This window comes from Sorex araneus, chromosome 11 (assembly GCF_027595985.1).
Source record: "Sorex araneus isolate mSorAra2 chromosome 11, mSorAra2.pri, whole genome shotgun sequence".
Lineage (NCBI taxonomy): Eukaryota > Metazoa > Chordata > Mammalia > Eulipotyphla > Soricidae > Sorex > Sorex araneus.
The window spans coordinates 12,825,363-12,838,004 of NC_073312.1; the positions used below are offsets into that span (position 1 = coordinate 12,825,363).

The 12,642-nt window shown below is 61.8% G+C and overlaps 1 protein-coding gene across 3 annotated transcripts in view; it reads left to right on the plus strand.

The window, feature by feature from the left end:
• Positions 1-10,879, plus strand: part of AFAP1L2 (actin filament associated protein 1 like 2) — a 95,830-nt gene extending 84,951 nt beyond the window's left edge. For 2 of the 3 annotated variants that reach the window (XM_055118889.1, XM_055118890.1), the window contains 11 exons: positions 168-252; positions 1,170-1,274; positions 2,269-2,480; positions 4,070-4,215; positions 4,650-4,758; positions 5,306-5,539; positions 5,622-5,799; positions 5,888-6,043; positions 8,520-8,713; positions 9,190-9,318; positions 10,224-10,470. In XM_055118889.1, the coding sequence (XP_054974864.1) occupies positions 168-252; positions 1,170-1,274; positions 2,269-2,480; positions 4,070-4,215; positions 4,650-4,758; positions 5,306-5,539; positions 5,622-5,799; positions 5,888-6,043; positions 8,520-8,713; positions 9,190-9,318; positions 10,224-10,250 (1,575 nt within the window). In that variant the 3' untranslated portion in view covers positions 10,251-10,470. Of the gene's footprint in view, positions 1-167; positions 253-1,169; positions 1,275-2,268; positions 2,481-4,069; positions 4,216-4,649; positions 4,759-5,305; positions 5,540-5,621; positions 5,800-5,887; positions 6,044-8,519; positions 8,714-9,189; positions 9,319-10,223 lie in introns of all 3 variants that reach the window. The other variant, XM_055118888.1, reaches the window with a different exon arrangement.
• The last annotated feature ends 1,763 nt before the right edge of the window (positions 10,880-12,642 follow it).

Consider the following 12,642-nt stretch of genomic DNA (forward strand, 5'->3'; position numbering starts at 1 on the left):
AGAGAATGTCAGGGAAGGGGGAGAAGCAGCGCCCCCCCAGCCCCCCAGGAACTTTGTGTCTCCCCTGGAACTGGACCCCTGGCCGCCACCTGGGCCAGGCAGCCTGCCACCCTCGCTGCCGCCTTGCTGTGTGCTCAGACATGCTGACCCTGACCCTCTCCCCGCAGCCCGACCTCACAGAGAAGTACGTGTCCACCTCTGAGTACGGGAGCCCCGTCGATGGCCACTTGGACGTCCCCGAGACCAAAGATGGTACCAGCACTCCCGGCTCTCGGCACCGCGGGGGGGTTGCAGTGTGGGGCTGCGCCCTGTTGGGTCCTGCCGCTGCTCGGGCAGGAGAAGGGGGCCAGGCCTAGTGGCCGGAGGGGACACACTTAGATCTCTGCTATTCGCTCCCCCGTTCCCATCTCTGGGCCCGCACGCTCTGGCAGGGGGTTCAGTTGTTGGTGTCTTTCCTAAGGGGCCTTGGGGTGCCGTTTCCCAGTGCATGTGTGAGCCTGTGGCTGTCTGCATGTGTATGCGCATGTGTCCATGCCTGCATGCGTGTACATGTCTGTGTGCATGTGTGCCTGCCTGAGTCCATATGTGTTTTCAAATGTGCACACATGCCTGCATGCATATGTCCACAAATGTGCCTTCCTGCCTGCGTGCATGTGTGCGCCTGACTACATGTGTGCATGCCTGTGTGCCTGCATGCATAGTGCACATGTGCTTTTACGCACCTGACTACATGTGTGCATGCTGGTGTGCCTGCATGCATATGTGTGCATGTATGTGTGCGTGTATGTGCATGTATGTGCGTATCTGACTAGATGTGTACATGCCGGTGTGCCTACATGCATATGTGTGCCTGTGCATGTGTGTATGTGCATGTGTGCATCTGACTACATTCTATGTATGCATATGTGCCTGCATGCATATGTGTGCATGTATGTGCGTACCTGACTACATGTGTGCATGCTGGTGTGCCTGCACATGCATGTGCGTGTATGCATGTATGCATGTGTGTGCTTGTGTATGTGTGCATGACTACATGTGTGTGCCTGTGTGCCTGCATGCGTATGTGCATGTGTGTATATGTGTGTGCTGCGTGCATGTGCAGGAAGTGGTCCTGGTTCCCCGAGGGCGCAGTCCCCGACACTGACAGCTTTTCCTTCGTACCTTGGTAGTCAAGAAGAAGAGTTCTGCTGGCCTCAAACTGAGCAACCTCATGAACCTGGGCCGGAAGAAATCCTCCTCGCTGGAGCCGCCGGAGCGGCCCCTGGAGACAGCCAGTAAGGGCGGGCGAGGGCGGGCGGAGGGTCCCTGGCTGACAGCCAGTTCCTGTGTTGGTCTTGGTGACCGCAGGGGCGCCCACTGGGTGAGGACAGTGGGAACACGCCAGCCTGAGGGCTATGAGCTGGAGGAGAAGGACTCACCACACCAGTGCTCAGGCTGCTCTGGTTCTGTGCTCAGGGATCACTCCCAGAGGTGCTCGGGGGACCGTTTGGGGTGACAGGGATTGAACCCGGCCCTTGGCATGCAAGGCAGGCACCCTGGGGCTCTTCAGCCCTTCCTGCCCCCGCCACAGGCTGCTCCCCTCGTGGCTGTAAGTCCTCACAGGACTTGGGGAAGGAAAACTTTTGCCACTCAGCGGCCCGACCTGGCTTCCCGGCCCGAGTCAGCGCTGCATGTGCTGGGCTGGCGCCCGTGCAGGACCCCCCTTCGGGCCCCTCCCTGCCCGGGCTCCACTCCTGAGGCCCCACTGCCTTCTGCTTTGTGAGGCTGGGGCGGGGGGCAGGGCACAACTGGGACCACCTGACAGAGGAGCAGGGCAGCGGGTGGGGGTGTCTCCTGTTCTCTGGCCAGGGAGCAGCCCAGCGGACCCTCAGCGTCGGGGCGCCTCAGGGGCACCACCTCCTCAGCGTGGGAGCCACCGCTGACTTATTGCCCAGGGTCTGGGGGTTCCATGGCGCCCGCCCCACTCCCTGGGGGTTCCCAAGGCTCAGCTTTGGGCTGTCACTCGGGCAGGGCAGACCCAGCCTGGGAGAACCTGGGCCCAGCCCTTCCCGTTGGCTGGAGTCGCGCGTGGCCCCGGGCGTGGGCTGAGCCCCCCCCCCCCAACCTGCGCTGTGGCCCTCGGGCTGGACATGGCCGTCGGTGCCTCTGGGCAGGTGGGAGACCTCCCGGGAGACTTAGTTTCGCCCCTGCTGTGGCCCCGGTGACAGGCCGGGCACGGGGGCCGGAGGGGCGTCCGGGCAGCAGCCTGCAGCCGTGTCCCGTCCACAGATTACCTGAACGTGCTGGTGAACGGCCAGTGGAAGTCCCGCTGGTGCTCCGTGAGGGACAGTCACCTGCACTTCTACCAGGACCGGAACCGGAGCAGGGCGGCCCAGCAGCCCCTCAGCCTGGGCGGCTGCGAGGTGGTCCCCGACCCCAGCCCCGACCACCTCTACTCCTTCCGCATCCTCCACAAAGGCGAGGAGCTGGCCAAGCTGGAGGTGCGGTGGGGGATGGGGACGCAGTGGGGGGGGGGCATGGCGGGGGGTGTGTGGCAGGGCTGGTGGGGGCACAGTGGGGGGGTGGGGATGCAGTGTGTGAGGGGGATGGCGGGGGGTGTGGCAGGGCTGGTGGGGGTACGGTGGGGGGGGTGGGGGCGCGGTGGGGGATGGGGCACTGCGAGGTATGAAGGTCACGGCCTCAGCTGCCTGTGACCCCACCAGGGCCGAGTCTGACGGCTTCTCTGTTGTTTTTCCTTCCTTTGCCCAAGATTGTTGGCATTTTGCAAAATTTCCATTCCCTCCCTGACCTCGGGGTGGCCGAGTGACAGGGCCAGACAGCCCTCGGCTTCCTGCGTGGAGGGAGGGGGGAGTATTTATAGCTCCGGGCTGTGGGAGAACCTTCCTGGGCTCTCATCAAGGGCGCAGGTGGGGTTCCAGCCCGCGCTCCCCGCCCTGGGTCCCACGGATGCTTTGTATACGAGAAGGGAGATGGAGAGTGGGGTGCTGGGCAGGGGCCCCCGGCCCGGCTCCTGTACAGAGAGGTCAGCAGCGTCCCTGGCACCAGCTGCCCCCTCCGTGGCTGTTTGGCCACACTGCTCAATATCGCCCCCTGGCGGCTGCCAGCCCAACAATGTGGCTTAATATCGCCCCCTGGCGGCCAGAGGTCCGTGTCAGTTGCTTCCCAGGGATAGGCCTGTGCATGCATCGAACCCCGGCAGCAGAAAGCCACTCCACACAGGGATGCGGGAGTCGTGCCCTGTCCAGGGGGAGGGGAGAGGAGCATTCTAGCGGGAGAGGGAGAAGCAGCTTACGCATGGTCCAGCTGGTGGTCCCACCTTACAGCAGCAGAGTGTGGGCTGAGAGAGTGGACACTAGGGAAGTGTGTGAGAAGCTGGGTGGGCAGAGGTATGTAAGGCCGAGAGGGCAGGAGGCCCGGAGGAAGAGGTGTGTGAGGCCAGGAGGACAGGGGTGCGTGAGGGGTGTGTGAGGCCGGGGATGAGTGGGGATGTAAGGCCAGGAGGAGAAGGGTGTATGAGGCCGGGAGGGGTGGGTCGCATGAGGCCATGAGGGAGGGGTACGTGATGCCATGAGGGAGGGGTGCGTGAGGCCAGGAGAGAGTGGGGGTGTGAGGCTGGGAGGGAGAGGTGCATGAGGCCCAGAGGGCAGGGTTGTGTGAGACTGGAAGGGAGGGATGTGTGAGACTGGGAGGACAGGGGTGCATGAGGTGGGGAGGGAGGGAGGTGTGTGATGTCTGTCACAGCCTGAGTCTCTGCAAGATGCAGGGGGTTCAGATTCGAGTTTGGAGCTGCTTCCTCCAGCTGCTGGCCGGGGGACACAGTGACACTTCGGGTTCGCAGGACCCACCTAGGACACAGCCGGGGCTCCCGGGAGTGGGGGTGCCTGGGATGTCAGCAGGACGGGACCAGCTCCCGTGCTCCCTGGGCTCTGGCTGCGTCTCTGCTGGGGAGAACCTGGCGGCCGAGGGGGCCCAGGCCCATCCTGGGGGCTCCAGTGCAGGCGCTCTCAGAGCCGTGTGGGGTGAGCACCGGGGAGGGAGCCGCCCTGCAGCCCAGCCCCTGCCCCCACAGGCCAAGTCCTCTGAGGAGATGGGCCACTGGCTGGGCCTCCTGCTGTCCGAGTCCGGCTCCAGGACGGACCCCGAGGACTTCACCTACGACTACGTGGACGCGGACAGGGTGTCCTGCATCGTGAGCGCGGCCAGAACCTCGCTGCTGTGAGCATGAGGGTCCCCGCCCCACACGCCCCCCGCCCCGCCCCAGCCCTGCTGCCCAGACCCCGCCACTGCGAGCGGGGGGCACTCCGGGCAGCCAGGGCCCCAGGTACCCAGCTGCTGCAGCTGGTTGTTGGGGACCACCAAGCCCAAGGATGGCAGGATGGGGGGGCAGGGAGGAGGAGGAGGAGGGCGAGCCAGGAAGGGGCATTGGTTTTCCCCGGAGAGGATCTTGGAACCAAGCATCCTAGTGAGCAGACACTGGGAAGAGAGGGGAGACCCCCGCGGCGTACCCCCCCAAACAAGATGGGTGCATGTGAGAGGTGGAAGGTGCTGTCTGCCTCTCTGGCCCAGCCTGAGGCTTTCAGAGCCCCGACGACCCCTGCGGGGCGCCCCCACCCACCCCCCTGGTCTCAGCCGGCCCGCGTGTCTCCCAGGCTGATGCAGAGGAAGTTCTCGGAGCCCAACACGTACATCGACGGTCTGCCCAGCCAGGCCCGCCCCGAGCTGCTGTACGACGACGTGGAGGTGTCAGAGCCGCCAGCGGTGAGCGCCAGCCCCTCCCACATCACCAGGGCGCGGGCCGGCCACGGGGTCACCGCTGGCACCGGGCTGTGTCCCCTACGGCATGGGGTCCTTTTTCGAGATTTCTGGGTGTTCAGGGGGCACCGCAACCCGAGTCCCGGCACTGGCACCCCAGGGTCCCCCGGCACCCGCCTGGGTGGGCCTCCCGTCCCTCTCCCAGGAGCAGTTCTGCAGGGGACCACCCAGACTGGGCGCCAAGCGTGGCAGAGCACTGTGTAGGAGAGCCCCAGTAGTGGGTTTGCAGCCCTGCTCAGTGCCCGGGTGCAGGGCTGGGGCCAGGAGGCCGTTCTCACAGCCGGGGCTGGGCATGGAGACATACTCCATGCCCTGGGCAACCCCGTTTCCTCCCAGCTATGTAGGGGGGGGTGCTTACAGGTGGGAAAGCACCCGCCCGAAGCGCAGGTCACTCATTCTGGGGGGGCAGCCCAGAACGGGAGCCTTGGAGCAGAGCGGGAGCACCTTGGAGCAGGTGCGGGCAGGGTGAGAGCTGCTCACCTCCCCCCTGCAGGTGGAGCCCCCCGAGGCGGGCATCCCCATGCCGGACACTGGCCTGGAGAGCGAGTCGGACCGCGTGTACCTGGACCTCACGCCCATCAAGTCCTTCCTGCACAGCCCAGCGGGCACCCAGGCCGGCTCCCCCCCTCGGCCAGAGCCCCCCACCGAGGCCGTCCCCACGGACCTGGGTCCCACCCCCGGTGAGCCCCCTGGGCCCCCGCCAGAGACCGTCTGCAGGGACCCACAGGTACGGGCCAGCCCCCGGCAGGAACCCAGCCGGCCTCCCTTCCCGGGGACCCGCCCGCCCGGCCTGATGCGCTCCCCCAAAGCAGGTGCCGTGGGGGGGGCCCGAGCCCAGGGAGCCGCCCCTGAGGAGCACCACCGTGAAGATCCAGCTGGAGCAACAGAACATCTCATTTCCGCTGAGCTGCCCCGACGTGGCGGCGGCCGGCACCCCGCCTGGGGCCAGCCCCCCCGTGAGGGACAGGCTCAGGGTGGCCACTGCAGGTACCTGGGCTGGGGCAGGCGGCAGAGGGGCGGGGTGCTGCCCAGAGGCGGCTCACGGGGCTCACGGGGACCCGCCCTGGGTGCGCAGAGATCAAACTGGGCAAGAACAGGACGGAGGCCGAGGTGAAGCGCTACACGGAGGAGAAGGAGCGGCTGGAGCGGAAGAAGGAGGAGATCCGGGCGCACCTGGCGCAGCTGCGGAGGGAGAGGCGGGAGCTGAAGGAGAGCCTGTCGGCCTGCACAGGTGAGGCGCGGGCCCCTCTGTCTTCGCCCCGCCCTCTCCCCCTGCCCTCGGCGGCTGTGGCCAGTGCTGACGATGACCTGTGGGGGTGGGGGTCGCGCGTGCCCTGCGGCAGTGCGCCCCAGGGTCTCCACTCTGGAGCTGCAGCGTTTATGCATGTGCCGGCCGTGGTGCTTGCTAGGGGGGCTGCACCCCTTCACGCGGGTCTCACTTGCACCTGGCCGTGGCGTGCGTGGCCAGCGGCGTGACCATATGCTCACAGGGCAGGCGCTGGTGCTGTTAGTCTCTGGCGCCACTGCCCAGGCTCCGTCTTCCTCCGTTTCTTTTCTTTTTTTTTTTTTTGCTCTTTGGGTCACACCCGGCGGTGCTCAGGGGTTACTCCTGGCGGCTTGGGGGACCATATGGGATTCTGGGAATCAAACCCGGGCTGTCCATGTGCAAGGCAAGTGTGTATATGTGGTGTGTATGTGTATGCATGTATGTGAATATGGTGTGTGAATGTGTGTGAAGGTGTGCCATCGCTCCAGCTTCTTCCTCTGTTTCTCTAAAGCGACCAAAGAGATGGGCTCTTCCTGCCACCCTGTCTCTGGTCAGTCCGTTCCAAGGCACTTGGCACAGTCTTTCACACTTGGACCTGCGTCCCTTTAACGCCTGATTCATAGAGTGTCTCTCTCTCTCTCTCTCTCACACACACACACACACACACACACACACACACGAAGGCTGGGGACCCGCACGGCCGAGTCCTGAGAAGCTGACCAGGTGAGGGGCAGAGGGAGGTCATGGGCGCCGAGGAGACGACCCTCTTGTCCTTCTCACGGGTGACAGCTTCATCGAGAGGGGAAGCAGACCCTGTGCTGACTGGCATGACCAAGAGCCGGGCAGCCATCACTGCCGAGGGCCTGAGGGCACCGTCAGCCCAGACCTCAGGCGGCCGGGCCTGTTAGCAGCACCCATGCCCCATGCCACCGCGATCTGCGTGGTCCTTCTCAACATGTGCCCGCCCGTCTGCTGGGCCCCAGGTCTCAGCTGCTAGAGCCTGCAGAGAAATCTGTAAATGGGTCTCCTTGTCTTCCTGTGTGTGTGTGTGTGTGTGTGTGTGTGTGTGTGTGTATGCACACACGGGGGTGGGGGCATATGTATATGTATGTGTATATATGTATGCATGCGTGTGGTGTGAATATATATGTGTGTGGTGTGTGTCTGTGGTGTGTATATGTATACATGTATGTGTATATGGTGTGTGAATGTGTGCTATGTGTATGTATGTGTGTATGTGTATATTATGTGTGGTGTGTGTATATATGTGTGGTATGTGCATGTATGTGTATGGTGTAGGTGTATATGTGTGCATATATGTATGTGTGTGTGCACGCATGCCCTAACCCAGCCACACATGCAGCCCCCTAAGAGCAGAGCCGTGTACTAATGGCGGTGGCAGGGCCGTGGCCTTCCTCGCAAAACCAGAGGGCAGATGCTGAGCCCTAAGGGTCAAGCCCTCAGCCCTCTTTCTCGTGTGGACATTCCAAGTTAGAATTCTCACGCTGCAGGGGCTGGAGCGATAGCACAGCGGGTAGGGCGTTTGCCTTGCACGCGGCCGACCCGGGTTCTAATCCCAGCATCCCATATGGTCCCCTGAGCACCGCCAGGGGTTATTCCTGAGTGCAGAGCCAGGAGTAACCCCTGTGCATCGTCGGGTGTGACCCAAAAACCAAAAAAACAAACAAACAAAAAAAAAGAATTCTCACGCTGCAGTTGGCCCTTCAGCTGTGTTGGAGTAGAGTCACACGTGGGCTCTCGTCAACGATGCAGGCGCCCCCACCGCTCCCCACGCCTGCAGGCCCATCTGCGTGGGTCCAACCAGCGGTGGGCGTGCGGTGTGCAGTTCTGAGGGTACAGAACTCACAAGCAGTCAGGTTCGGTGTGGATCTGCAGCACAGGGCCTGGACACCCCGAGTGCCCCTGCTGTCCAGGGCAAATCAGCCCTGCAGAACCCAGGCTGCCCGGCTGGCGAGAAAGCAGCCTCCAAGCCTTGCTCGTGACGGCCGAACCCCAACTGTCACAGGCCTGTGGCCGCACAGCCCACCATGACTGCCTCAGCGTCCTGCAGCTCCACTGCGTTCCTCAGACCCGGGCCAGCACCCGCGCTGGCCCAGCTGCAGGGAGCAGCTGGGGGACGTCCATCCTTCTGTCCAAGGGGCACTCCCAGACGGACGCCCGGGTCACCTGGGACCCCCAGGGAGCACTGGTGCCCAAGGGCGCTGTGGGGGCAGGTTGAGAGTTTCAGGCCGTTCTGCCATGGCAGCCGTGCCGGCCACCAGGAACCACTCCCGAGGGGTCTGGGCTGAGCCCTGCTTCCAGAGCTGCCCCCCGCCGGGCAGGTGTTGGACGGGCCTTCCAGGCTGCTGCAGACCCCGCCATGGGCCGTGGCCGGGCTCCCGACCGTGCCGTTTGCTGCAGCCGCTTGTCCTCTCTGCAGACAAGGGCATCCTGGCCAGCCTGGAGCAGAAGCTGCGCGAGGTGGACGAGGAGTGCCGCGTGGAGGAGAGCAGGCGTGTGGACCTGGAGCTCAGCATCGTGGACGTGAAGGACAACCTCAAGAAGGCCGAGGCGGGCCCTGTGACACTGGGCACCACCGTGGACACCACCCACCTGGAGAGCGCGAGCCCCCGTGTGAGTCTCCACCTGCCTGTGCATGTGCCTGCCTGCACGCATGTGTGCCTGCGTGCGTCCCTGCTTGTGCATGCCGCATGTGTGCATTCCCGAGTGCGTCCTTGAGTCCGTGTGTGTGTCCCTGTGTTGCATGCATCCCTGCATGCATCTGTGTGAGTCCCTGCCTGTACATGCGTGAGCCCCTGTGTGCATCCCTGCATGCATCCCTCTGTATGTGCATCCCTACATGTGCCCCTGTGTGTGCATCCCTGCCTGTGCATGTCGCACGTGTGCATTCCTGCCTGCATGCCTTGTCTCATGAGTCCCTGTGTGTGTGTGTCTGCCTGTATGAGTCACTGCGTGTGTGCGTGCCTATGTCCCTGTCTGACTACATGCATCATGAATCCCTGCATGCGTGCCTGCATTTGTGGCTGTCCTGGGTGGGGACAGTGGGCTCCTGCCCAGGTCTCTGACCACGCCCCTCTCTCCTGTCACAGCAACCCAAAGCTGCCGTCCCCTCCAGCCCTGCCCCAGACTGTACCCCGGTCAACTCGGCCACGGCGCTCAAGAACAGGCCCCTCTCCGTCCTGGTCACGGGCAAAGGCACCGTCCTGCAGAAAGCCAAGGTAGGTGGTCACCACGGCATCTGCCCGGCTCCCTGCCTGACCGCCGCGGGCCCTTCCTTCCTCACGCCAGCCCCAGTGCCTCTGGCTCACGGACACCCCAGCCAGCAGTTTGTGCGGTTGGGGCCCCGCATTCTTCAGGGGCCACCCAGTACCTGTGGGTTCCCCCGGGGCTAAGCTGTGGTTCTAAGACCAGCCCTGCCTGAATTCTTCCTAATCCAGACCCAGTGACCCAAAGGGTTAAAGAAACAGGCCACCAGGTGCCCGCTAGGTGTAATGGGTGTATGGAGCAGATGCTGGGTTTTCCCCAGGGGGCTAGGAGGGGGTCCTGGGGTCCTGAATCCCTTGTGGCTTGTACCGTCCCTGGCTCAGGAGGGAGAGAGAGCTCGAAGGGTTGGGGCACCAACCTTACATCAACATGCAAGAGCCCAAGCTTGATTGGGGCACTGGCCGAGAGCGAGCCCCAGGCCAGAATCAAAGGAGAGAGAGGGAGGGAGGGAGAGGGAGAGAAAGAAGGAGAGGGAGGGAGGGAGGGAGAGGGAGAGAAGAGGGAAGGAGGGAGGGGGAGAGTTTGTGTGCTTGTGTGTGTGTGTGTGTGTGTGTGTGTGTGTGTGTGTGTGTTCCTGTCTCCCTGTTCCTGGCACACTCTGCTCCTTGTAGCTCCCCCAGGCCCCTGCTGCAGAGATTGGGGGGACCTGCACCAGTGATGCTTTTGTGCCGGGCGGGATGGCGCCTGGCCCCTCATCTCCAGCTCCTGCCCCGGCTCAACCCTGGGCTCTGTCCCCTGGGTCCGGCACTCCTTGCCTTAAACCCGCTCGCTGGCTGCCTTCTGTCTGTGCGGACGGAGGGTGCGCGGAGGCCGATTAACGCTCTCTTCCTGGGGGCGGGGCTGTCCGGACGCTGCCCAGGAGTGGGAGAAGAAAGGTGCCAGTTAGGAGACACGGACCCCGGGAAGACTCTGCTGTCCAGATGGGTCTCGGCGACAATCCTGCTTCGTCCACGTCTTTGTCCACGCAGCACCTCTGTGACAGGGCGCGTCCGTCCGTCTGTCCAGAAGGGAGCGCCAGGATCGGGGAGCCTCGGCCCGGCGGAGCCTCGACTTTCTCAGAGCCAAAGGAAATGAGCCGGGGGGGCTCCTTCTGCCAGGCGCACACGTCACCGTCTGCGGGGGCTCCTGCTGGCCGCGGCCGCCCCCGGCTCGACCGACCCTTTTAAGTATGAAAAGCTTCCACGGTGGAGACTTCTGAGACAGACCGAGCGAGCAGGGCATTATGTCCCTGGTCACGAGGCTCCGCTCCCTGGCATGACCACTGTCCCTGCACCTGGACCACGGGAGGCCACAACAGCCCTGGCCCCCACCGGCGTGGCGACGGGTCCCACTCGGCCTCCTGGGGTTCTCCATAGCTGGAAGCGCGCCTATGTCTGGCCATCAAGCATCTGCTCGTCAAGAAATGTCCCGTTAGGGATCAATCAAGCATTGGGGATCAGTCAGGCGGAAGCCTGGCCTCTTCCACTAAGGAAGGGCTCCCTTTTCAGCCTAACATGGGCCTGGTCATTTTTTTTTTTTAATAAAAAATTTCAATGATGCTGTATTATACAGAAGAAAAGGACCTTTTTAAGATTTAACTGACTTTTTTTTTTTTAACATTACTGAGGATAGAGCAAGGGCAGGGGTGGGGGTGGGGGCATCGCTCCGTGTTTATGGATTCTGTCCTGTGGCCTGAAGAAGAGAGACGTTTTTTCATAGAACACTCTCCTGGTCCGCTTTTAGAGTGGTGCTTCGTGTCTGAGGCCCTCCAAGAAAAAGTGATGAATTCTATGCTGAGCAGCTGCCTCCCAGGGCCGCCTCTGCTTCCCCGCTGGGTTTCTTTATACATATATATATATATTATTATTATTATTTTTTAACACAGGTTGAAACATTTCATCTCTCATCTCTGCCTCATTTCTGAGGGTTCTCGGAGCCCTCTAACACTGGTCCCGGAGAACTAAAGGTCTTTATGTTCTTGTCTTTCTAATCCCAGGACATTTATTTCCTTTGTCACAAATGGCGGGTGTCCCCCTTACCAAGTGGTGAGTTAATTTTTTTTTTTAATAAAAATATTCATTGCCGTTTGGGTTGTCTTTCTGGTACAGGGGATGGTGTTGGGTAGGGCTTGGCGATCTCCCACCTCAAAGGGGGGGCGACTTGGTCTGTTGTTGGGGTGACAGCTGCCCAAGTCCTGGCCACTATTAACTGAAGCAAGTGTCGTTCCGAGGGCAAGTACTTGTGGACAGCTGGACAGAAGTGACTGAAAACTCAAACTCCCTGGAATTGAACATGAGCTTTTGAATCATTCTTTGTGGTAGGGAGAGGGCGGGGGGTGGGGGGAGAAGCACAAGAGTCCCTGGAGAAAGGCCCAAGGATCAATTCAGAAAGTGCCCTTAGGGGCTGGAGTGATAGCACAGCAGGTAGGGCATTTGCCTTGCGGCTGACCCGGGTTCGATTCCCAGCATCCCATATGGTCCCCCGAGCACTTCCAGGACTCATTCCTGAGTGCAGAGCCAGGAGTCACCCTGTGCATTGCCGGGTGTGACCCCGTGCCCTCCCCCCCCAAAAGAAAGTGCCCTTAAAAATGACCGGGCTGGAGTGATAGTACAACAGGTAGGGCGTTTGCCTTGCACGCAGCCGACCCGGGTTCAATTCCCAGCATCCCATGTGGTCCCCAAGCACTGCCAGTAGTGATTCCTGAGTGCATAGCCAAGAGTAACCCCTGAGCATCGCCGAGTGTGACCAACCACCCCCCCCCCCAAAAAAAAGAAAAGTAACCTAGCACCGAAGTGTTTTTTTTTTAATGCTAAGAACATGCCCTGAATATGAGCAGTTTGAAAGAAAAACCCCATTTCATGGGCGGGGGCGTGGGAACTTGCATGAAGAACAGCTAAATGATTTTAGCCAAGGCAAGCCATAGTGTCCGTAACCAGATGGAGGGAAGGCGTCAGAGGTGGTTCTGTGACCGAAATGTGTTCCCGGCTCCTTTACCAAGTAGACACACTGAATACGGCACAATATCTTTAAGGGGCGCGGCCGAGCCGAACCTCCAATCTCAACACTAACAGACCTTCCCGGGTGACAGTGACCTCGACTAAGGCTAGAGGGGGAAAGGGGGAGAGGAGTGATAGCACATTGGGTAGGATGTTTGCCTTGTGCGCAGCCAACCCAGATTCGATCCCCAGCATCCCATATAGTTCCCCCTGAGCACTGCCAGGACTAATTCCTGAGCACAGAGCCAGGAGTAACCCCTGAGCACTGCTGGGTGTGACCCAAAAAGCCAAAAAAAAAAAAAA